The following is a 24,814-nucleotide window of genomic DNA, read 5'->3' as shown; positions in this document are numbered from 1 at the left end:
TCCGATATTCTGCACTTAAATCTTTCAATATTTATTTTTCTTCTCTATTTTACATACAAAAACTAAAGATGTAAATTATACTAGAGCAGACAGTAAGCAATTTCTTTTACTTCTATTTAATAGTTTTCACTGAGGTCAAGAAATAGTAAAACATTAATCTCAAAAGAGAAATGAAATAGCTTCATAGTTAACAGCATGAGGTATGGCACCAGACAAATTCTAGCTCTAGTACTTCTAGTTAAGTGATCTCTAGCAGATTATAGCCTCTGCCTCAATTTCCTCAAATGTAAATGGGCATAATAGAACTTTTCCCTATAGTTGCTGTTGATACATGTAAAGATTAAGTACACTGCCTGCCCCATAGTATGTGCTTAATCATTTAACCTCTTATTATTATTTGCTGAAAGAAAAACAAGCCTAAAATCAAGTATAAAAGATATTTAATTATAAACCTGAATTTAAAAAGGAAATTTAAAAGTTCAATATTAAGAATCATTTTAAAATTATACCAAAGTTCTAATTTAAAAACAGAGAAGTAGAGCAGTCAAACCTTTGAACTTCATTTCCATTGAAATAAAAAAATCCATAATCTAGAAACTTCTGGACTTGAGGTTTAAGAACACTATGTAATTTTTCTGCCTTTCCTCCTTTAACCATTTGATGATAGTCAAAATTCACCATCTGGATATCAGCAGCATGTTCAGAAGCTTTCAAATGACTCTGAAAGTAAAAAGGAAAATATTCATCTAAATGTTAACTAAATAAGATCTTACTAATATAATGTTACAAATGAAACCTTACATTTTAAATTAAAACTTCAGCATGGTCTTGAGATTTCACTAATCCCACAAAACTTTCATCAACAATGGCAGTAAAATGGAAAAGTACATGCTAATACCTAAAGACATCTTTTCCCTACAATCTCATGTACTATCCCTGAGAGATATGGTGATATAATTAACATCAGGGAATTTAAATATTATTCTTTTTTTCCCATTCCCCCACCTAAATCTGGCTTAGAAAATGAAAAATTATTTCTAATCACCAGCATTTTATAACACAAATTTAATAATTGCTTATACCTAAACTCAAATTAAAGTATCTTGTTTAAGACAAAGCCTATCAAAGACTGAAATATTCATTTTTTATACCTTCATTAAAAAATATACAAATATTTTTTAATTTTACCATAAAAGGTTACGCTCTAAAGTGTAAGCTGTTTATTAACAATATTTCAAAAGGTTAGAAAAATAGCTAAATAATTAGGTTACTTTTGGATTTATGAAATTTAACTTTGAAAAATATTTTCCAACCATTTGATTTAATTTAAATTTATAATCTTATATAACACCATAATTTATATTAATCCATTATTGATTCAATAAGTGCTCATTAAAATATTTTTCCTTTAGAAGTCAGGCATTTCTTTGGGTTCTTTTGTACTTGAAATTCAAGTTTTCACTCAATACAAAAAGGTATAGCCTTGCATGTTACATAAATGCATTATTCACAATTTCATAGGCTTATAACAATGACTGTGGTTTCTAGGAAGTAGGCAAGGCAATGAACAGGTGAAGAAGGAATCTGTCTGATGTTTCTCTGCTAGTGATAGATGAACATTTTGGTGGGGATGGTATTTTTCTGTTTCTCTACAAAATAAATATGCAGATTAGAAAATAGTGTCAATTGCCTTGAAAGCTTTCCATAATCCCAATATCAGCAACATTAGCTTAAACCTAAACTGTTTCCTAATAGCCCCAAAGAGTTAAAAGTTCCAACAAGTACCCAACCTTTTTCTAGGAATTAATTTACTTCCTGGGGAAGAATTTGATTATTGTATTATTTTATTTTTTTAATACCATTCCAGATGTCCATGGGCCAGAACAAAAGAAGAAATGATGTACTTACCTGGAAAGCCTTACTGAGCATATGTTCACCTTCCTTAGATCCAAGCAAATTTACTATTATTTGTTTACCATATAAATTCTTAAGTGTTCTAAAATGCCTATTAAAGAAAGAAAGGAAATAAGCATATGTCAAATGATATGCCTAATTTTTTTTCAATAAACAAGAATCCATTATTAAACAGAATCGATATGGCAGTATTTCAAACTCACAGAATTGGCAAAAATGGGTAAAAATTCATTGTACATGGTCTTAAAACTCTGAATTTATGAAAAATCATTAATGCAATTTCCTCTCTGAATTATGGGTGCTAGGACTCCCACCTCTTCTGGAGCCATGGAGGCCTCCAGCTCCCTGCCCACTCTGTGAGGCTGGCACAAGACAAGACAGACACAAGCCTTCAGCTTGGCTAGGAAAGCAGAAAGGGCAGATGGCGAAGGCTGCACCTGATGTGTGAGGAAATAACATACTCGGTGAGCATTCATAGGGACCTCCTTACTAACTCTAGCTGCTTTCATTAAAATAGGCCCCAAATATGAATCTTTTTCTCTCCAGCTTCCAACCATTCCAAAAGCTATGTAGAGCAATGACATACAAAGGAAATATAACATGAGCCGTATATGTAATGTTAAACTTTCAAGAAGATACATTTTAAAAAGTAAAAAGAAACATAAAATTAAATATATTTTATTTAACTGAACATATCTAAAATATCATTTCAACATGTAATCAATATAAAACAAATACAGTTGGCCCTTGAACAACGTGAGTTTGAACTGTGCAGGTCCACTTACATGTGAATTTTTTCAACCAAACAAGGATTAAAATTACAGTATTCTCAGACGCATGCAAAATCCAAGAATATGAAGGGCTGACTTGAAGGCCGACTTTTCATATACATAGGCTCTACAGAGCCATCTGTGAGACTTGAGTATGCACTGATTTTGGTATGGGGGAAGGTGTTTCCTGGGACCAATCCCCCATGTACGCTAAGGGATAAATATACTAATGAGATCTCTTACATGTTTTTGTTTTTTTGCACTGTCTCTGAAATCTACTGTGCATTTTATGCACTTACAGCATATCTCAATTAGGACTAGTTACATTTCAAGTACTTAGTAGCTACATGTGGTTAGTGGCTACTCTACTGGACGACATACCCACAGAGGAAGTTTTAAGGCCAAGAAATCAAGATCCACACTTCAGCACCATCACAGAAGGAGACACAATAATGGTGTCACAGTTTTCCAATTAAATTAGGAGTCAGAAGGAAGCCCAAACTGAAGCTTACTTCAAGCCCAAATTGGAATTAATCAGTAAATATAACTAGTCTCACTGCTTAGCCACATCAAAAATTACAGGATTATGTAAAAATAATCAGTCATACCTGTCAAAAGCAGGTGCATTAGCTTCAAATCCCCTTGACATACGGACACGATGAGATCCCACCTTAGACAACAAAAATACATTTAATCATACCGAAAACCAACATATAGACAAAAGAAATACCACTGCTTACAATATGTAACGAACACAAAGTGATTCATTAAATAATTGATTTTCATTCATGATATTCTTTTTTTTTTTTTTGAGACAAAGTCTTGCTCTGTTGCCCGGTCTAGAGTGCCGTGGCATAAGCCTAGCTCACAGCAACCTCAAACTCCTGGGCTCAAGCAATCCTCCTGCCTCAGCCTCCGGAGTAGCTAGGACTACAGGCATGTGCCACCATGCCCGGCTAATTTTTTCTACATATTTTTATTTGGCCAATTAATTTCTTTCTATTTTTTTAGTAGAGACGAGGTCTCAATCTTGCTCAGGCTGGTCTTGAACTGAGTTCAAACAATCCACCCGCCTCAGCCTCCCAGAGTGTTAGTATTACAGGAGTGAGCCATCACGCCCAGCCCATGATATTCTTTTAAAAAAAAAAGTTCCAGGGAATTCCCCCCACTTTTATTTTTTAAAAAAGCAACCTCACCTAAAAAAAAAAAAAAAAAAAAAAAAAGAATTACAAGTTACACCATTGTGCAACTTGTGAAATACTTGTAAACCAACAGGGATTTTTATTGATGAAAGATATTTGTAAGAGCGCTTTTCTATGCATTACCTTGTTTTAAGCTCAAACTACCTGCCCTATGTAAGTTAACAGATATAATCACCATTTGGGTAATAAAAAAATGGAAATACATACAGGTAAAATAACTTGCCCTCTTAGATCAACATAACTAATCCCAAAAGAGATTCAGATTAGATTTTATGTCTCTGACCTAAATTCCTATTCTTCCAAGCTGACTACCAGTACAATGTCTTCTGTGTTTTATTTTCTGCTATGCTGAATACTCTACCTCTCCCTTTCTAAAAGTTCTCTCAAATTAAAAACATCATTCCTTCCTAGAAAATTATATCTTCCAAGTCAATCCTGTATTCACAAAACTATAGTAACTGCACATTTTGCAGAATCAGAAATTTTGGACTAAGAAAATTAAACAAAATATAAAATTTATTGTTATACTTTTTCTTTTCTCACATAGGAGAGTGACAGAGAAATGAAGAAGAACTAAGACCTAACAGATGCCAAAAAGAAATATATAGGTGAGACCAGATTATTTCCTTGACTTCACTTTAAACATTTTTCTCTGAGACTTTGGAATCAAAGTTGCCTAAAATTCATTCTTGCTAATCTATGAACAAAATGTCTTTAAAGGAGTGTGGGAGAAGGGTTGTGAAATTAATCATGCAGTTTGACAAATAAAACCAGAAAGTAAGTTGTAATGCTCATCCAATGCCAAAAGAGAATTAACAGGACAGTATTATTACTCATTAAGCATTTTTCTCCCCTGCTGTCCTAAGTCAGACAATCTAATGATTGATTAGCAATGGATTCTAATTTTTTAATAAGAAATTGATTAAGCCTAATGTCACATCTATATTCAATTTCATTTTGTAGTACTTAATAGTCTACATGAATTTTTAAAATTTGAAAGATGTTTGCCCCAGGACATTAAGCATTTTGGACTGCAGAAAACTCACCACAAATTGGTCCTTTCTCTTAAAGTAATCCCAGATTAACTGCCTATAATTCTATAAAAGTTCAAGACTTAGCATTTTGTTTCTTAATATTTACCTTACATAGTACCAAAACTGTCAATAAGGTGAAAAAACACAAGTTCTCATGTTTTTTAGGTAATGCGTGTGGTTGTTTTCCACCACTCTGCTCCCTAATACATATATACACGTAGGTCCATATCATAGCTCTCGCAGCAATCTATTGGTTAGACTTGACTAGGTTTATTACTCTATGTTAAAGGAAAAATTCTATAACAAAAGAGATGTGGTGAATTCTGATAAAAGTAGCACTTCAGAAAGTTTTAAGGCTTTAAATAACCACAATTTCATCCAATTAAAAAAGGGTTCATCAAAGATATTTTTTTTTTTTTTTTTTGAGACAGAGTCTCGCTTTCTTACCTAGGCTAGAGTGAGTGCCGTGGCGTCAGCCTAACTCACAGCAACCTCAAACTCCTGGGCTCAAGCTATCCTCCTGCCTCAGCCTCCCGAGTAGCTGGGACTACAGGCACAAGCCACCATGCCCGGCTGATTTTATATATATATTAGCTGGCCAATTAATTTCTTTCTATTTTTATGGTAGAGATGGGGTCTCCCTCAGGCTGGTTTTGAACTCCTGACCTTGAGCAATCCGCCCGCCTCGGCCTCCCAGAGTGCTAGGATTACAGGCGTGAGCCACAGCGCCCGGCCTCAAAGATATTTTTTAAAAACCATTTAATTGTGTGGTATGAAACACTATTTTCCATCAATATTGTTGCTTCATGTTCACATATTTCTGAAACCAACCAAAACCAAATGTGTAGGCATAGATCTCATGATGTTTATCACTTTTTAAGACTTACTGATAAGATATAATTAACATAGTAATATAATATTAGAGTAATACTATAAATGTTAAATGCTAAAGTACTTCAGAGAAAGGAAATCATACGTAAAACGAGTTTCCAGCACTTAAAATATCATTCTTACCTCTGTAGTAACTTATAATAATTCTTATAATGCCTCAAATTCATGTTGATATTTACCGTTTCCATAAAAGACCTAATTCCCCAGATTGCAAGCTCTCTGTGAAGCATTGTTATAATCTTTGAAGCTCTCATTATACCTAGTATAATATAATATACACTGGAAGAACTCAAGTATTTAATGAAGAGATCAGTGTGGAGGAGTGACTGGAATCCATTCAATAAGATCTGAGTGGCTGTTGAAGGATAACAAACTTTAATTCTGGAAGTAGAGGATTCCTATTAGAAAATCGCAAAGCATGAAGTTGGATAAGCCAGATCATAGGAGATGGGTGCCTGGTAGATCTGACAAGCATACTGTATCAAATGTGGGAAAAACTGTCAGAGCTAGCAGGAAGGAGGGCCTAGAGGGATAGACCACTTAGAAAACTGTGAGTATCTTCCAGGCTAGAATAAATTATGAAAACCTTAACTGAGGATGATAGCAGTGGGAATAAAAAGAGAAAATCCAATGCCTACAGAATGTGGGGCTAAGTATAACAGGGCTCTCTCTGCTTTCTCAGGACTGGCTGCTTCAAGGCCATTATAGCAGGATCCTTGCACAACGGAACTGAGTGGTAGAGAACTTGGTTAAAAATGCAGATTCCTGGCCCCATTCCAAAAGAAGAAAAGATCAACTTCAGTTGATCTGATCTTGAAACCAAGAATCTGCATTTTAAATCACTTCATTTAAATGATTCCTTTAAGATATTTTAATTTTAAAATGTTAGTGGAATTAATCATGGAGGATAAGATACAAGTCAAGAGACAAAGGATTGCCAAAGGATTTTCTGTCCATAACTTCTGAAGTGGGACACCTTTCTAGATAAGACTAATTTTAAGGATCCCCTAAAATAACTCCAGTCTTCAGACTACACAAGATACCTAATAATCATTTACAATCACTCTAAGTCAAAAGTCCTTGTTTGCTTTTCATGGATAAATCGCCTTTGGATTTAGTATTTTTATTTTTAAAAATCAATTATTTTTCCAGTCTCTTAAAATCAATCATATTTTCATTCCTTTACTGCCTACTCTTTTGGAATATTTTGGAGAAAATATTTTGGTGTAAAAGATACCTATAAAACTAATCCATTCCTATTGACTGTAAAAACTACTAAGCTAAATGCTGTGGTTTGAATGTGTACTCCAAGTTTCATGTGTTAGAAACTTTGTCCTCAAATTTATATGTCAATGGCATTTTTGAGGTGGGACCTTTAGGAGGTGATTGGGTCATAAGGACTCTGCCCTCACGAATAGATTAATCCATTCATCGATTCATGAGTTATCAATGGAGTTGATTAGTTATCACAAGAGTGGGTCTGTTATAAAACCAGTTTGGCTGTCTCTTATAAGCCCTCTTGCCTTGTGATGCCCTGCACTGCCTCAGGCCTCTGCAGAGAGTTCCTACCAGCAAGAAGGTCCCACCAGATATGGCTCCTTGACCTTGGACGTCTCAGCCTTCATAACTCTAAGAAATAAAAAATTTGTTTCTTATAAATTACCCAGTTTCAGAACAGAAAATAGACGAAGACTATGATCCCCAGCCCCAAGGCCACAGACTGGCACCCATCTATGGCCTGTTAGGAATCTGACCACACAGGAGGTGAGTGGTGGGTGAATGAACAAATCTTCATCTGCATTTACCGTAGCTCTGCATCACCCCATATGTGCCGCCTCCTGTCAGATCAGTGGTGGTGTTAGATTCTCATAGGAGTGTGAACCCTACTATAAACTGCACACTTGAGGGATCTAGGTTGTGTACTCCTTATGAGAATCTAATGCCTGGTGATCTGAGGTGGAGCTGAGGCAGTGATACTAGCACTGAGGAGTGGCTGCAAATACAGATTATCATTAGCAGAGAGGTCTGACCACATAATAAACGTAATGTGTTTGAATCATCCTGAAACCAACCCCATCTCCTCATCCTATGGAAAAATTGTCTTCCATGCAACCAGTCCCTGGTGCCAAAAAGGTTGAGGACTGCTGGACTAAGACATTAAATAACTAACAAAACCACTGACCTAATACTCAATCCAAATCAAGTAAATAATAGGCCAGTTCACTGACAATTTGGCAGAATTATTGGACTGTCTCACTGTCTCAAAAATTATAATCTTGGCCCGCACTGTGGCTCACTCCTGTAATACTAGCACGTTGGGAGGCCAAGGCAGGAGGATCCCTTGAGACCAGGCAGACTATCTGTATGAGTAGGTCACAGCATACACAAGGAAGTAGTAAGGAAGTCCCACCCAAGGAGGACTCTTATGTAACTACTCAGGATCCAACCTTATTGAATAATCAAACATTGTAATTTTGAACTTCTTAACAAAATAACACAGAAAACAATATAGCACGGGGCATATAAATAGGTTATTAGAATCTCTTAAACTAGCCTGTCCCTAAAACAAAAACATTAAACTTCTATCAAATCAGGGTTTTAGGAATGTTCTTAAAGCAAATATTCCAAACACCCATTGCGGATCATGAAAGCTTAGGAAAAGTAGAGTTGGGTTGGGATTCTTTTCTATGGGAGATTTGGGGAGAGATATATCTATTTAAGTTACCCCTACAAGCCAAAGATAAAACAAGTCAAACCGGTCTTGGTCTTGACAGGAACTCAAGAATTTTTGCAGAGCAGTGCAAGTGTTAATCCTTGTTAACTCTTGGCCTATCATGAATGAAATGTATTACTAATGTTCAAGTGTTCAAGTGGTCTGTAATTTTTCTCCACAATACCCAACCTAGAATGTAAGAGATCCAGCAGTAAACTAAAAGGAAGACTTTTTTTCTTTCCCTTTTCTTTGGACTATATATACCTACAGGCCTAAAATAAATATGACATACTTTAGGGACTAAATATTTGTGAATAAAAATAAAATGCAAAATTATACTATTATGAACAATCCAATATTATGACTTTACATTTTTAAAAATCTTTTATTTTATTTATTTATTTTTTGGTAGAGACAGGGTCTTGCTATGTTGCCCAGACTAGTCTTTTTTTTTTTTTTTTTTTTTTTTTTGAGACAGAGTCTCGCTTTGTTGTCCAGGCTAGAGTGAGTGCCGTAGCGTCAGCCTAGCTCACAGCAACCTCAAACTCCTGGGCTCAAGCGATCCTCCTGCCTCAGCCTCCCGAGTAGCTGGGACTACAGGCATGTGCCACCATGCCCGGCTAATTTTTTTTTATATATATATCAGTTGGCCAATTAGTTTCTTTCTATTTATAGTAGAGACGGGGTCTCGCTTTTGCTCAGGCTGGTTTTGAACTCCTGACCTTGAGCAATCCGCCCGCCTCGGCCTCCCAAGAGCTAGGATTACAGGCGTGAGCCACAGCGCCCGGCCCCCAGACTAGTCTTGAACTCCTGGACTTAAACAATCCTCCCACCTTGGCCTTTAGCCACCACACCTGGACCTTATATTTTAAAAATTAGTCATTTCAAAAAAGGCAGGCTTAAAAAATTATCAGAAACCAAGTCAGAAAACATACTGAAGATGACAGGTTACATATAAATTATAAAATAAAATTGTAGTAGTAGATATATCATTGATAACAACAATTGCTAATCCTTACATGCTGCTGTAAGTGCTACTCTAAGTGCTTTTCATTTAATCCTTACAACTCCATCAAGTTAGCACTACTAATATTATGCCCATTTTACAGACAGGGAAACAGGAGGGTTAAATCACTTGCTCAAGATCATATAGCTAGTAGTGGTAGAGTAAGGATCTCAATTCAGAAGTCTGATTTCCAAGGCCCCTCTCCCCTTTCCCTCCCCCTCCCTCCTCTCGCCTCTCCCCCTCCTCCCTTCCCCTCCTCTCTTCTTTTCTTGAGACAGACCCTCACTCCGTTGCCCTGAGTACAGTGCAGTGCCATGGTGTCATCATAGCTCACCACAACCTCAAACTCCTGGGCTCAAGCAATCCTTCTGCCTCAGCCTGCTGAATAGCTGGGAATACAGGCACATACCACGATGCCTGGCTAATTTTTCTGTTTTTAATAGAGATTGTGTCTCATTCTTGCTCTGGCTGGTCTTGAACTCCTGAGCTCAAGCAATCCTCCCGCCTCAGCCTCCTAGAGTGCTAGGATTACAGGCATGGGTGTAAACCAGCCACTATGACCAGCCCCAAGGCTTTGTTTTAACTACTACATTCTTCTACCTAAAGATAATAAATTGTTATACACTAAGATAATAAAACAATAAATATGGAATCACTTTGAGTATCAATGTGCTATAAAAACATCAAAATTTTTAATATTAAATACAACAGCTGAATTCCTATGGCTATTTGAAAGAGCATTAAAGGAAAAAAATACCTAAGACAATTCCAGGAACTCTATACTCAGATCCTTATTTTTATGAATCTAGCAAATATTATTAGATAGAATAGTGAAACTATGGTCTATGGCCATACCACCCTGAACACACCCTAATCTCATCTGATCTCAGAAGCTAAGCAGGGTCAGACCTGGTTAGTACTTGGATGGCGAATACTGAAACTACCAATGAATTGATGAACTATCCTAAAAGTTTAGAAAATATGGAAAATATCAAAACAATAAAAAACTGAGTATCAAACACATACTTGCAACCCTGGTTGCTCCCAGAACAATGGAACAGATCCTCGGATTTGTATGAAGGAAGAAACAGAGTCATCTAAGTACACAACCTAAAAAGAAAAATAATATGTGAATTATTTCCATATAAAAGGTTATGTCTATATTAGAAAAACGAATTCACTAAAATCTGTTGTATGTTATATTTTATGTTCTATTTCTCCTATAACTGTCCTAATCAAAATAGCCAAAATAGGCCACTAAATGAGCTTTTAACCTTTTTTGCAATGAGTGATATTAACCAAAGTAATAGTAAAAATATAAGCATAAGAATCACAACTTTTAAAAAGGAATTTCTTTTAAATCTCAATATTTTACATACATATATTTCATTTAATTTTTCCTTAGTTTTTTTATATATATATATATTTTTTTTTTTTTTTTTTTGAGACAGAGTCTTGCTTTGTTGCCCAGGCTAGAGTGGAGTGCCGTGGTGTCAGCCTAGCTCACAGCAACCTCAAACTCCTGGGCTCAAGCGATCCTTCTGTCTCAGCCTCCCAAGTAGCTGGGACTACAGGCATGCGCCACCATGCCAGGCTAATTTTTTCTATATATATTAGTTGGCCAATTAGTTTCTTTCTATTTATAGTAGAGACGGGGTCTCGCTCTTGCTCAGGCTGGTTTCGAACTCCTGACCTCGAGCAATCCGCCCGCCTCGGCCTCCCAGAGAGCTAGGATTACAGGCGTGAGCCACCGCGCCCGGCCTAGTTTTTTTATATTTTTTGAACTCTAATTTGAAGGTAAGTTGGGGTAGGGGTGTATTCTGAATTTACAATCATATAGTTTCATAGCCAAAATCATAGCTTCTAATTTTTAGATGGTATACATACCTACCATTAAGAGTTGGGTTTGATTCAATTTCACAAAAAAACACTTAAGTTGTCTAGCTCTATAATTGAGGATTTTTAAATTCAATACCAAAACATACAACATTGACTATGTCATGCTGACCAGTGACTATCTTGTTACCTATCTGAAGAATCATATCAAAATAAGTTTCTTCTAGTGAAGCCTTTTTTAAAGCCAATAAGTAACCAACGACAATCATAAAACAATACTATAGATGTCAAATGAGTTCTGAATCAAATAAAAATCTGTTATTCTAATATTTTCTGTGCCTTTCCTATAATACACAAATTAAGCAATATAAAACACTATATACCTGTTCTGTTTCTACAAAATTGGCAACGTGACCATCATCATTTGTTCCCCGAACATTAAACCTAGTCCCAGCTCGTTCACAGCTTAATCTTGAAATGAGGCAAGCCTTTGCCTGTTTATGAGCAGCATAAATTGTTCTGATTTCTACTCCTCCACACATGAGGCGTAATAACCAGTCGTCACAATTCACACCATAGTGCTTGAGATGCAAATGTAAAGACTGATTCCTAACAGAAAAAGAAATAAATGTATTAGCTTTTTGAGTATTAAACAACAAAGTATAAATTTTAAAATGGTGCTTAATTAATTAAACATTAATTTAATGTTGTTAAATTAAAAGGCAACAAAAATAAATCAGTTCATTTATATTTACTATGCTAGGGATCAGAAGATAGAGCTATACAATGAGATTCTTCAACATATTGCCCATGTCCATAGAAAATAAGCATTTTTGTGTTTTTAGTGTCTGTGCCTCATTTCTGTTATGTCTTTATGTAAAATGTATTTATAACCTAGCTTGTTCCAAGAAGGGTTATATATACACATCCCCACCCCACTTTATAAAGCTCTATTTTTAAGGCCTCAATTTTATAAGGCTCTATTTTAATTTAAATAACCAGATGTGGCTAGTGACTACCGTATTAGACAGTGCAGACCTAGGATTCACTCCAAATAATTTAAGCATTCCAGGTAACAGATGGGGCCTGGTTTCCAAACTTATTCAGGAAAAGAAGTTTAATTCACACAAACACACAGAAGCCTAATGATTACAATACAAGATAAAAGAGTCACCAGGGCTAAAGCAGGTTGGGAGTTGCAGCCCTGCCAGGTTGCCCTTCTCACCTATCACCACTCATAGGTCTCTCCTGGAACTTTAGTCCTCCACAGAACATACTAAAGCTTCTAACCAACCTACCACTAAGAAAAATAGATTGTTAAGCAGAAAAACTCTATCAATTTAAAAGTGGATTTTCCATATTATTAAAGCTTGGTTCTCTGGGTTTTAAGTAGAATTCTTAACCACTCTGTACTACCTGTCTTAAGGTCTAACAAATGCATTAGCATTTTCTTGAAGACTCAGAGCAGTAGTTCTCAGCTCCCTGACTACCACTTAGATTATGGGCTGCAGTAGAGATAAAATAGGTGCTGGTCACATGCCGTTCTGGGAAACCAGCTATGACCTCAACCCCTCTTATCCATCCAAGAAAGCATACAGGACTGTAAATGAGTAACTAGGATAATGTTAAATCTGATGACTATTACTAATTTTAAAAATATTAATACATTGACTTAAGTTTCCATACTTTTACCATTACCTACATTGATCTGAGGCAAAGTTCACATTGATTGTGACGTGGTATGGCCAGACACCACAGTGGAGTGCCATAATGTCATAATGAAGGTATAAGATACTTGTCCGCCATTTCAATAGACCTAGATCCTATACATTTTTTGCAGGCAGAGCTTCTTCCTCTGCCTTCTTCCTCTGCAGTTTTCATGATGGGTTTTGTGATGATTATTTGCCACTCTTTGACTACAAAAATTACTTGGCTGTATCCTGGAAAATATTTCTACTAAGTGCAATGGTATGCACGATGAATTCTAAAAGTTTCCATTTTTTCTGTGCAAAGTGAAGCTTAAGAATGCCAATCTTAGATGGGTGCTGTGGCTCACACCTATAATCCCAGCACTTTGGGAGGCAGAGGTGGATCACTTATGGCCAGGATCTCTTGAGACCAGCCTAGGCAACATAGTAAGACCTCATCGCTACAAAAAATTTTTTTAAAAAATTAGCTGTGTGTGGTAGTATGTACCTGTAGTCCTAGCTACTTAGAAGGCCCACCCAAGAGGACTGCTTGAGCCTAGGAGTTTGAGATTGCAGTGAACTATGACCATACCACTGCAATCTATCCCAGGAGACAGAGACCCTGTCTCAAAAAAAAAAGCCAATTATGAGCAAAATTGTAAAAATGATAAAATAAGTAAAATTCACCTTTGGTGTTTTAGCCACCCCTTTGTTCAACCTGTCTCCTACTGGACAAATCCCCTCAGGCTTGCTTTTATTTAAATTTTTCCCCATCTTAACTCTTCATTGAATGAAAAAACAAATTATTCCTACTGATTAAACTTAGGATATAATGTATCTGCACCTGCTTAGACTTCTAATTATTGCGGAAAAGGTTTTACCTCTCAATATAAGAAATTTGGGGTAGGAATGAGGAGAGAACAAAATAGTCAAGACAGCTGCCCTAAGCACACCTGCAACATGTTTACCTTTTCTAAGCGACTTCAACCTCTTTCACTAGAAAAAGTGCAGTGCTGACACAGTTTTAACTCTTGGAATCCTAGTTCCTAATGCCAGACAAAAGTTAATAGGGTAACATCCCATCGTTACTAGCTTCTCTAAGCAGACAGGACCTTACATCCATTCACTACCCTATTAATCCCTTTATTCCCTCCCTCCTTACCTCCCTCTCCCCCACCCCTTTGTCTCCTTCCTGTCTCCTCCTTTGCTAAACCCAAGTCTCTAACATACAGGACTCTAAACCTGTTTTGTATTCTGCCCTCTCTCCTCCCTCATTCCACTACTCTGGGTCTAGACACTGCCACATGAGCTAGAAGTTGACCAAACTGTTGCTCTAAAGTTAGTTTTTTATCCTAAGGTTAACTTTAAGCTCTCCGACAGGTAGGAAAATGGGACATACCTGAAAGTGCTTTTCAAGACCCATATAAGTGACAGTGTGAAAGGTGAAAGTGTGAGAGAGAAAATCGAGGAGGAATGACACCTTGATTCTGAACAGTTAAGGGAGGCCAAGAGCAGAGGGTCTTGAACTTTGGCCTTATAACATATTTCCATATAATGAAACATAATTTGCACATGGTAGTAAGGAAAAAAGTCAACATCAGTGCTGGCTGTAGACAACACAACCACTATACTAGAAATGCGGTCTGCTACAATAAAGCAATACTAAGTATAGTCCCATGTGTTCTGCTCACCATTCATGCCTACTTACAATACAGCTCAGTTATGCATAATCATGAAACATATCACAGCTACCTACGTAAGTTCTATCTTATTATAGTACTGGTCCTTGTCCCAGTGTCCCAGTATACTACTACTTCACAGTCTGTTGTTCTTAAATCATGATCATCTACTTAAAACCTTAAAATAAAAAGTAAAGGAATGTTGGATTAGGAAGGGAATATTGTCAGAGATAAGATCTCAAAACTAAGCATAGTAGATATGAATAACATAGTTTTGTTACGATTAAATTCATTCCTAAACTTAAAACAAATATTTTAAATATATTTCTAAAAAGAAAGGTCAGTTGAGATCAAGAGAAGCAAATGGGTTTCATGTCAAATGCCAACTTCAATAAACTGACTATAACTACCTGCCACACTCTGCTGAGGATTATGGAACAGGAAAAAGGAGAATGCTCAATTAGCAAAGTTATCTCTGGAAATAGCAACTGTTGAACTATTATGCTCCAAATCACCAAGCTATTACACAGCACATGATTAAAAAGGGGAAAAAATAAAAGACAAACTCACCAGAAAAATCTATTATCAGTTGTCTGTTCTTGCATGCTACGATGTGCATTAAGACTCAGATCTAAACTGATGCCAGAGGCAGACCAGGCAAAATAAAAGTTTCCTGAATTCAAAACTTTTCGCACTTCTGAAATGCGATCTTCATCTGAAGAATCGATACGGAGTGATATAAACTCAGTGGAAGTAACTCGGAACACTTCAGATTCTTGAATTTTTCCAACAGACATACATCCCGTGACTAGGACCAGATAATGTAACATAGTATCTCCTGCAAAAAACCAAAGATTTTATTGAATGAAAAATCCCAATATTTTTGAAGCTACTCAGTTTCTTCTTTCTTCTTGTATCTCTATCTTTTAAATCTGACACTGTGATTATTTTAAACTTATGGATGTGTTTAAACTCAAAATTAGATTTTTCTAGTTGAAAAAACATTGCTGTTTAAATATTTTAAGTATAAGCATTTAAACATTAATAGGATAATCTCACACTTATGAAATTGTTTCTCTGCTTAATCTGAGGCTATAAAAATTTATCAATTAAAATAAATAGGCTGGGTGCGGTGGCTTGCGCCTATAATCCTAGCACTCTGGGAGGCCAAGGCGGGAGGATCACTCAAAGTCAGGAGTTCAAAACCAGCCTGAGGAAGAGCAAGATCCCATCTCTAATAAAAATAGAAAGAAATTAATTGGCCAACTAAAAATATATAGAAAAAATTAGCCTGGCATGGTGGCGCATGCCTGTAGTCCCAGCTACTAGGGAGGCTGAGGCAGAAGGATCACTTGAGCCCAGGAGTTTGAGGTTGCTGTGAGCTAGGCTGATGCCATGGCACTCACTCTAGCCCAGGCAACAGAGATTCTGCCTCAAAAAAAAAAAAAAAAGGTGTTACATTCTCTACCTTCCCTTTATCAGTGTTAGGAAGTTCAGATAAGATAATCAATGTGAAAGTTCTTTGCGCAATTGAAAAAATGGTATATAAATGTGAGCTGATAATGTTGATGCTATATGGGCAAAAGTCCCTGGTAACAATTTATAATGCATTTTGATTTACAAACCTTTCATAGAGATTTATTCTCTAATTGTGGCAAAAGCCCTTAAAATATGAACTTGAAATTCAGCAGATGTATTTTGATCATGGGCTTCGACATAGGCAGAAATAGCCCTTCATTTTGGCTCCCCTATTTATTTTCTGGATCAATTTCAGCATGTAACATAACCAACCTGAGATATCATCCCTTATGAAAAAGAATTAAAACAAATACCTCACTAGACTGTGAGGATCACCTAAGATGAATTAGCAAAGCACCAGTATTTTACATGTGAAAGATTCATAACAAATGTCAAATCTCCATTTTACAGACTAGTGCTTCTCAAAGTACGGTTCATGAACTGTTACCAGCTCATAATGAGAAAAGATGCTTGTACCAGAATGGAAATCAATTATATCACCAAGTTCACCATACTAGCTAACTTTTTTTTTTCATAGTAAGACTTTATTAATAAAGGAAGCCAAATGTTGATTTGCATGAGGATGCAAGCCCCTCATCTCATCACAGACCAATAACAAAACAATTCATGTCTTTGGGCCACACTGATTCACGCCATTACAGACAAACTGGTAATCACAAACGCAACTCTACAGTCCATGGTGACATTAAGTGGCAGAGACAGGCTCAAGCTGAAACCTTTAAATCCAAAACAGATGCCTTTCCCACCATAAACCGGGGAAATCAGTGTGCTTCTCATGAAGACACCTTTTCCTAAATGTATTCAGCAAACAAAAAGAGCAATGCTTTGATTTTCTTTTTTGACAGTTGATACCCATCTCTCAGTGTTCAAACCAGAGACTATCTCTGGAAGTTAAAAATCATTAAGAGCTTGACTGAGCATGCAGCATGATTTTGGGGCAATAAACATTATCACAAGATTAGCTAAATAAAGGTTTAAAATATGTTACCACATTTATAACTTGAATAGGAGTCTGAAATATTATATAGGTAGAATAACAAAAGTAGAAATTTAAAAATGGATGAATTATATTGAATAATAAACTTACCAAGATTTAATCGTAAAACACCTAAGAGTCCATATGCATCCAGTACTTTGGAGTATGTACCCTTGATTGCCTCTTTTTCTGCAGATGCTACAAAAGAAGTTTTAGGTTAAGAATGACCTGAAACACCAGATTCTATTAATATTCAGCTGTAAAGCCAGAGTTCCAACCAAAAATGTCTAAATCTGATATTTTTTAAAATCCTAAATTAACATAAATGTATTGCATGAAGTATTTTCTCAAACTAGTAACTCTTCTTCCCAAAGAGTTAACAAATTATTTCAGAAACATCTATTAATTAATTCATCCTCTATTACTTATTTGAAATTTATCTTATTCATCCTTTTATCCCTGACACTTAGAATAGTGCTTGACACATAGAAAACTGACAACACACTAAATGATGAAAGTTAATGGCAATACCTGACTACACAATTTAGTACAGGAATGGAGAAATTTGAATCTGAAAGGACAAAAGTCTGGCCTTTGTCTTATTTCTTCTGTTATAAAGTTAATGTTATCTTGCTAATGAAAGTAACCACAGAATATTTTCATGAGGGCAGGCTGTCGTGGTTGTTCTATTGGGAAGAAAAAAAATAATAATAAACAAATCCTGAAACTTTAAAGGAAAAACCTTCCTAGTATTTAGCAACCACACGTGAAAAATTTGGCAAAGGACCAAGGAAATATAGCAATTAGTATGTCAAAAGACAATTACAATAATATATTCTAAAGTATGCAATTTAGAAAGGAATGATTCCTTCCTTTCCTTCCAGGTTTCTTTCTTTCTCCACTGCCCTTCCTTATCCATTCCCCACCCCACACCCAACTCACCTCTTGGCTGACTGGTCCACTCCTTATTTACTTACCTCTTACCTCTTGCACTTATCCCCTTTCCTTTACCTCATTTATCTAGGACATAAGACCTTTGAGCAATACTTGTGTGTTCCATGTTAGAAAGTCATTAAAAGATCTTTATAATCTTCTCATTTCCTGTCCATCTTTATTGTCAACAAAAGGGGCCTTTTCAGATTACTGCTTTGCTTAATACTCCTTTGTACTTTTCATCAGAGTTCTTTTCCTTTGCCTAGAAGCTCTTCTCCAGGATTCTAGAGAACCTCTCACTTTCCCTGCCTGCTTCACTTCTTTTCAGATCATCTACTCTTAAACCTTCTTCCTAATGATCTCACTTTTGCCTTCTAGTGGGTTGTACTTTGCCAGTTGGCAGCACAGGCTAAGACTAAATGACTCAATCACTCAATCAGCTGACATTTTCACGATTCTCTAATATGTTCATTATTAAGTGTGGGCCTTTATCAAACCACTTAGTACAAAATCAGGGAGCAGAGATTTCACCAAGCCATTAAAGTTTTGTGGATTTGCATCTTTCTGTATTCCTAGAATTCCTATTATTATTATTATACCATATGTTTACAGAACAGTTACTCCTAACATTCCATGACAAGCAACACAAATATAAAACATCACAACATAAATTTTAATTATACTTTATAAAGTAAAACAGGATTGCCTTCCCCTAAATACTGCCTTGTCAAGAGTATCACATGCATACAAAACGTTAGAGAGACTTGTTATATCTCTCATGAAAGAAGGCATGGCTTCCAGGATAATTATTCTACAGTTTTACAGGGTATATGCTATATGCATATAAAATACCATCACTAATACAGTAATATAGAAATTACTAGATATATCAGGTTCAGCAGCAATCATGATTCAGGTTCAAATAGCAGCAGCTAGTAAGAATTAAAAAGAAAATATATGCTTAATGTTAAGTCATCATCTGTCCTTAGAAAATAAAAAAAGTCATTCTATAAATTACCGTACAACAAAATGTTCTCTTATAATAATGTATAATAATTACCTTCCCATTAACTGTACTACAAAATGTATGAACATGTCATATCTCTCAGGACCAATGAAGGGCTATCTATTATGTCAACCCAATTCAAACATGCAAACAAATACCTTGCAGGTTAATATTTACACTTCTGTATTACATTCTGAGACTCAGAGAACAGGATACACCATACTTTAAAGTATATATTCTTAGATAAAATTATGCTAAAGAAAGGAAAAAATAATTCAAAGAGTAAATGACATGGCATTTGTTATTTTCCCTACCAAAATCTTTTTATTCCCTTCAAAATTCTAAAAGAAAATTTAAAATAATATTTCAGCTTAGGAACTTGTATATTGCTTCTGTGATGATTATGACAGTAACTAACACTAGGCTGTTTTCATGCATTATTCAAATTTCACAACAACTCTATGAGCAAAATTACTACTCCTTCCTTTTGACATATGAGGAAACAGGCTTAGAGAGGTTGTCAGAGAATGCAGCTTCATGAGGGAAGGCATTCTGTCTAGTTCACTGCCCTATCCCCAACAGAGTAATAAGTGTCTGGCACTCAGTAGAGGTTTCATAATTGTATGTTCAATAAATTGGTGAACTAATTTTAAGAACTACATGAAAAAAAAAAAAAAAAGAACTACATGAACTTTTAATTCCAGACACTTCCAATTTCACAAGAGAAAACAGTGTCTTCTTCCTAAGTATTTTTTTATCTGAAGGACGATAGACGTTCTTTTATTCATCCATATACGCTTCAGAGGTCAAAGTTGTGTGTAGAGAGGTCCAGTGCAGGTTGCCTGAGCCCAGGGAGAGTAAGGATGGTTCATGAATGGAGGTGAAGCCAGAAGCAAGAAAAGAGGGCATCTACTTGGGGGAGGGACAGCCTGGCATGAGGTGCTGCAGTCTGACTGGGGTGAGGAGGGGAGTGTCTACCCAGGAATGTTCGGGGTGGCCTGGCATGGTATGTTAGAACTTGAGAGGGATGGGGAGGGCAGGGTGTTGGAGACCAGAAGGTTGAGGAGGTCACCCATGTGGTGGAGGAGGCTACAGTGGCAAGAGGAGAGTAGTTATACAGGGGAATGATCAAGGATAATGAGAGTCAGGCTTCTCACTGTCAGAGAAGAGGATCACAAACAGAAAAAGAAAGCTAGTATGGACAATGTTGATTGGAATTGAGTTATCAGTGTTTTCTAGATAGACAGAAAATGAGAAACACAGATATAAATGTAAGTATTTATGTCATATACATACATATTTATATACACTCCTTAGCTCTAATCATTGACAGGACCTGGGATCTGCAATACTCTGATAGCAATGAGCATACCTAGCACCCATATCTTGGTTTCTAAATACCATTCTCCTCTAAAAAGAACTAGGATTCCATGAAGAAATGGCTGATTCCAGGGAAAATGCTGGAACAAAAAGAACCTGAAACATATTCTTGCACCAGAAAAGTAAGGAAGTGTTCGCAGAACAATGGAGACATTACTAAACTGCAGAAGCCAGCTTGAAGGGGCTTCTACTGGCAAAACCAAGGACAATCTGAGTATCAAAATAAATAACAAGAGTAATGGATTACAACCTACTGAATAACCCGACGAATTTCGAGTCTGATGAGGAATGGGATATACATAGTCTCAAAGTACCTCTCTTCAAAATAATTATAAAGGAAAAAAATGTCTGCGAGATCATCGCCTTAATCAAGTAATCAAAGTGAACACCAACAGTAATGGGACAAGTCAAAATTGTGTGCTAGCTGACAGGATATGATGAAAATAATGCAAAACCCCTTCTGCAATATTCCTGCTAAAGATGTATAACCTGAATCTAAGCATGAAGAACCATCAGACAAACCCAAAGTGAGGGCCATTCTTCAAAATAACTAGCCTTTGTTTTCAAATGTTTTTTTTTTTTTTGAGACAGAGTCTTGCTTTGTTGCCCAGGCTAGAGTGAGTGCCGTGGCATCAGCCTAGCTCACAGCAACCTCAAACTCCTGGGCTCAAGCAATCCTTCTACCTCAGCCTCCTGAGTAGCTGGAACTACAGGCATGTGCCACCATGCCCGGCTAATTTTATATATATATATATATATATATATATATATTAGTTGGCCAATTAATTTCTTTCTATTTATAGTAGAGATGGGGTCTCACTCTTGCTCAGGCTGGTTTTGAACTCCTGACCTCGAGCAATCCGCCTGCCTCGTTCTCCCAGAGTGCTAGGATTACAGGTGTGAGCCACCGCACCCGGCCTTTAAAATTTTTAAGGTTATAAATGTCAAAGACTAAGGAATTTTTCCATTTAAGGAGACTAAAGAGACATACCAACTAAATAAAATGTACAAATCTGGACTGGATCTTTTTGCTATAAAAGATATTGTTGAGATAATTGGTGAAACTTGAATGGAGTCTGAGGATTACATGGCCATAATTTATCAACGTTAATTTTACGATAGCTATATCAGAGTTGTGCAGAAGAAGGTGTTTGTAGGAAATACATAATAAAGTATTTGGGGATGAGGGAGTGTCATGTAAGCAATTTACTTTTTTTTTGGGGGGGGGGGGAGACAGAGTCTCGCTTTGTTGCCCAGGCTAGAGTGAGTGCTGTGGCGTCAGCCTAGCTCACAGCAACCTCAAACTCCTGGGCTCAAGCAATCCTGCTGCCTCAGCCTCCAGAGTAGCTGGGACTACAGGCATGCGCCACCATGCCCAGCTAATTTTTTCTGTATATATTAGTTGGCCAATTAATTTCTTTCTATTTATAGTAGAGATGGGGGTCTCGCTCTTGCTCAGGCTGGTTTTGAACTCCTGACCTCGAGCAATCCGCCTGCCTCGGCCTCCCAGAGTGCTAGGATTACAGGCATGAGCCACCGCGCCCGGCCAGCAATTTACTCTTAAAAGGTTCAGACAAAAAAAAATTCCTTGTACTGAACTTCAACTTTTCTGTATGTTTTTTTTGAGAGACAGAGTCTCATTCTGTTGCCTGAGCTGGAGTGCCATGGCATCAGCCTAGCTCACAGCAACCTCAAACTCCTGGGCTCAAGCGATCCTCCTGCCTCAGCCTCCCGGGCAGCTGGGACTACAGGCATGCACCACCATGCCCAGCTAATTTTTATACATATGTGTGTGTGTTTTTTAGTTGTCCAGCTAATTTCTTTCTATTTTTTTTAGTAGAGACGGGGTCTCCCTCTTGCTCAGGCTGGTCTTGAACTCCTGAGCTAGAATGATCCTCCCGCTCGGCCTCCCAGAGTGCTAGGATTACAGGCGTGAGCCACAACACCTGGCCTGTATGTTTTAAATTGTTTCAAAATTAAAATTTTTTTTTTTCTTTTTTTGTTATAGAATTACAAAGGGAAAAATTAAAATTTTTTAAATGTAACGAACAAAAACAAAATTTAAAAATACATGTACTTATTCCTAAATTGAGAAGCTTATATCTCTAAATGACATTAGTAAGATAAACTCTTATAATACCTTGTTATTCTCTCCTCATACATTTTTTTTAAATGGAGAAAAAAGATTTCCTTATTTTATGACACTCTGTTAAGTATGCAAAAATACATGATGTAAGAGAGATGAATATAAATTATGGTCCACCTACTCTGGTAGTTTAATTCTAGAAAATAATTTGAAAATCTTTGACTATAAAAGATTACTTAAAATAAGAAAGCCTATATATTACGTAAGATAACATGTATAATCTTTAGATAAAATACAGCATCTGTAAATACTTTACTCAATCCATCCCCATCTTTCTTTTTCCCTTAATACTGTCCCCTTGCATCCTAAGCTTCAGCCAAAAGAATAATTTTGTTGCCCCTTCAACATGTTCCACTTTCTATTCCTTCTCTTTCTTTGTTCACAGTGTTGTTTCCATCTGGAATAATCTTTAGTCATCTTTAAATTTCTAAATATTACCCACCCTTCAGTCCCTAACTAAAATGCCACTTCCTTTCCTTAAGTTTTCCCTGATCACTGTAGTTGGAAGTAAATCTTTCTCCTATTTTATGCTATAGTCACTTGTATGCTAACAACAATAGAAACTAGCATATCTTTATATCTCAACACAATAACAACCTAATACAGAGATTAAGTATACTTTTGATAGACAAAAACAAATGGAAAGGTTATATCAAAAAATAAATGTTTTGCTAATTTAAAAATAATACATAAAATGATACACATTTTGTCTTTGAAAGTATTTGGATGCCCTCATTACTGAAGTTCACATTCAACAACACACAGTGATGTCTGTGGCAGAGAGTGAGGATGGGAGTGGGGAGACAGGCATTGTTAAATAATTTCTAACCAGGATTTAAAATAGTGGAGTTTTTGAAGTGGTAGGGTGTGCAGAGAGTTCAGAGGAAACAGACTGAAAGAATGAGCGGAAATGAAAGTTTTGGACATACAATGACACAGAAGTTCAGGTCACTTTCCCGCCTAGTGCAATCTTTCAAAGTATCGGTTGCACTTTCAATGAACAGAATAAACTGCCCTTTGTGGAGAAGTTTCTTTTTCTTTTTTTCTCTCTCCTATTTAAGATAATTATTAAACAAACAAGATGCTAAGAAAAACAAACCTTTCTTTATAAGTTATTGATTTCTAACCACAAGTAGTAGGTAGGAATGTCACAGAAGACCATTGTTTTAGGAGTAACTCTGAGCCTATCAAGATCTGCAGCAGTTCAGCTAAGGTCAGGAGGCCTGCATCTCTTCAGTTTACATGTTAAACACTGTAAGACAAATCCCAACTTCTAAAGTTACTGCTATAAAACCTCTGAGAGAAATAGTGCCTAACTTCCTCAATAGTTTAAAGGAAAAAACTCTTTTTTCCATGTCATACTCAACAGCATCTTTCATTCATGCCTTAATGCCTTAAACCTTTCCTTACTCTTCAATTTAACACAAACATGTATTTCCGAAGACCACAGATCTTAAGCATAAATTTATAATTACAGCCATATTTTAAACATATCCTTATTAGAATTGACAATCTGAAGGCTCTCTGATTCTACTCCTAGTGAATACATGAATAGGAATAAGGTCATAGAATAGAATTGAAAGCAAAATAAAACATTGCCATAAACATTTATTCTCACAAACACATTTATTATAGGCTTCAAAGAGATGTGAACACTGACTGGATATGTGATATTTAAAAACTACTGTTAAGTTTTCAGATGTGATGATAATGACATTGTGGCTATGTTTTGTTTTGTTTTGTTTTTTTAATAATCTTTACCTTTTAGAAGTACATGTGAAGTTATTTATGGATGAAATTAAATGAGATCCAGCTAAGATTTACCTCAAAATAAATGGAGAGGGACAGATAGTGGATAGGGATATAAACAAAAGTGTCCATGAGTTGGTAAATGTCGAGCCTGGGTGGTAGATACCCAGCAGCCAATTACACTATTCTCCCTAAATAAAATGTTAAAAAAATTTAATCTCACAATATTCTTTGGCATAGTGGATAAACTCAGAAAGAAGAGAAGCAACTGGCAACTCTGCCCAGTCAGTGAAAGAGCCAGCCACTGGAATTCTAAGTGATCAGACAAGTACTTTCCTCCAATACCCTAGAC

The 24,814-nt window shown here is 36.3% G+C and overlaps 1 protein-coding gene across 10 annotated transcripts in view; it reads right to left on the bottom strand.

Annotated features, from left to right (window-relative positions):
- Positions 1–24,814, bottom strand: part of SYNJ1 (synaptojanin 1) — an 86,234-nt gene that overhangs the window by 47,016 nt on the left and 14,404 nt on the right. For all 10 annotated transcript variants that reach the window (XM_012780889.3, XM_012780895.3, XM_012780899.3 and 7 more), the window contains exons 3-9: positions 17,360–17,446; positions 15,304–15,571; positions 11,750–11,975; positions 10,557–10,640; positions 3,293–3,354; positions 1,909–2,005; positions 551–720 (exon numbers count right to left, since the gene is read on the bottom strand). In XM_012780889.3, the coding sequence (XP_012636343.2) occupies positions 551–720; positions 1,909–2,005; positions 3,293–3,354; positions 10,557–10,640; positions 11,750–11,975; positions 15,304–15,571; positions 17,360–17,446 (994 nt within the window). The remainder of the gene's footprint in view (positions 1–550; positions 721–1,908; positions 2,006–3,292; positions 3,355–10,556; positions 10,641–11,749; positions 11,976–15,303; positions 15,572–17,359; positions 17,447–24,814) is intronic.

This window comes from Microcebus murinus, chromosome 1, assembly GCF_040939455.1.
Source record: "Microcebus murinus isolate Inina chromosome 1, M.murinus_Inina_mat1.0, whole genome shotgun sequence".
NCBI lineage: Eukaryota > Metazoa > Chordata > Mammalia > Primates > Cheirogaleidae > Microcebus > Microcebus murinus.
Note: the sequence above shows the minus strand (reverse complement) of the source record. Positions and strands in the feature narration are given on the sequence as shown.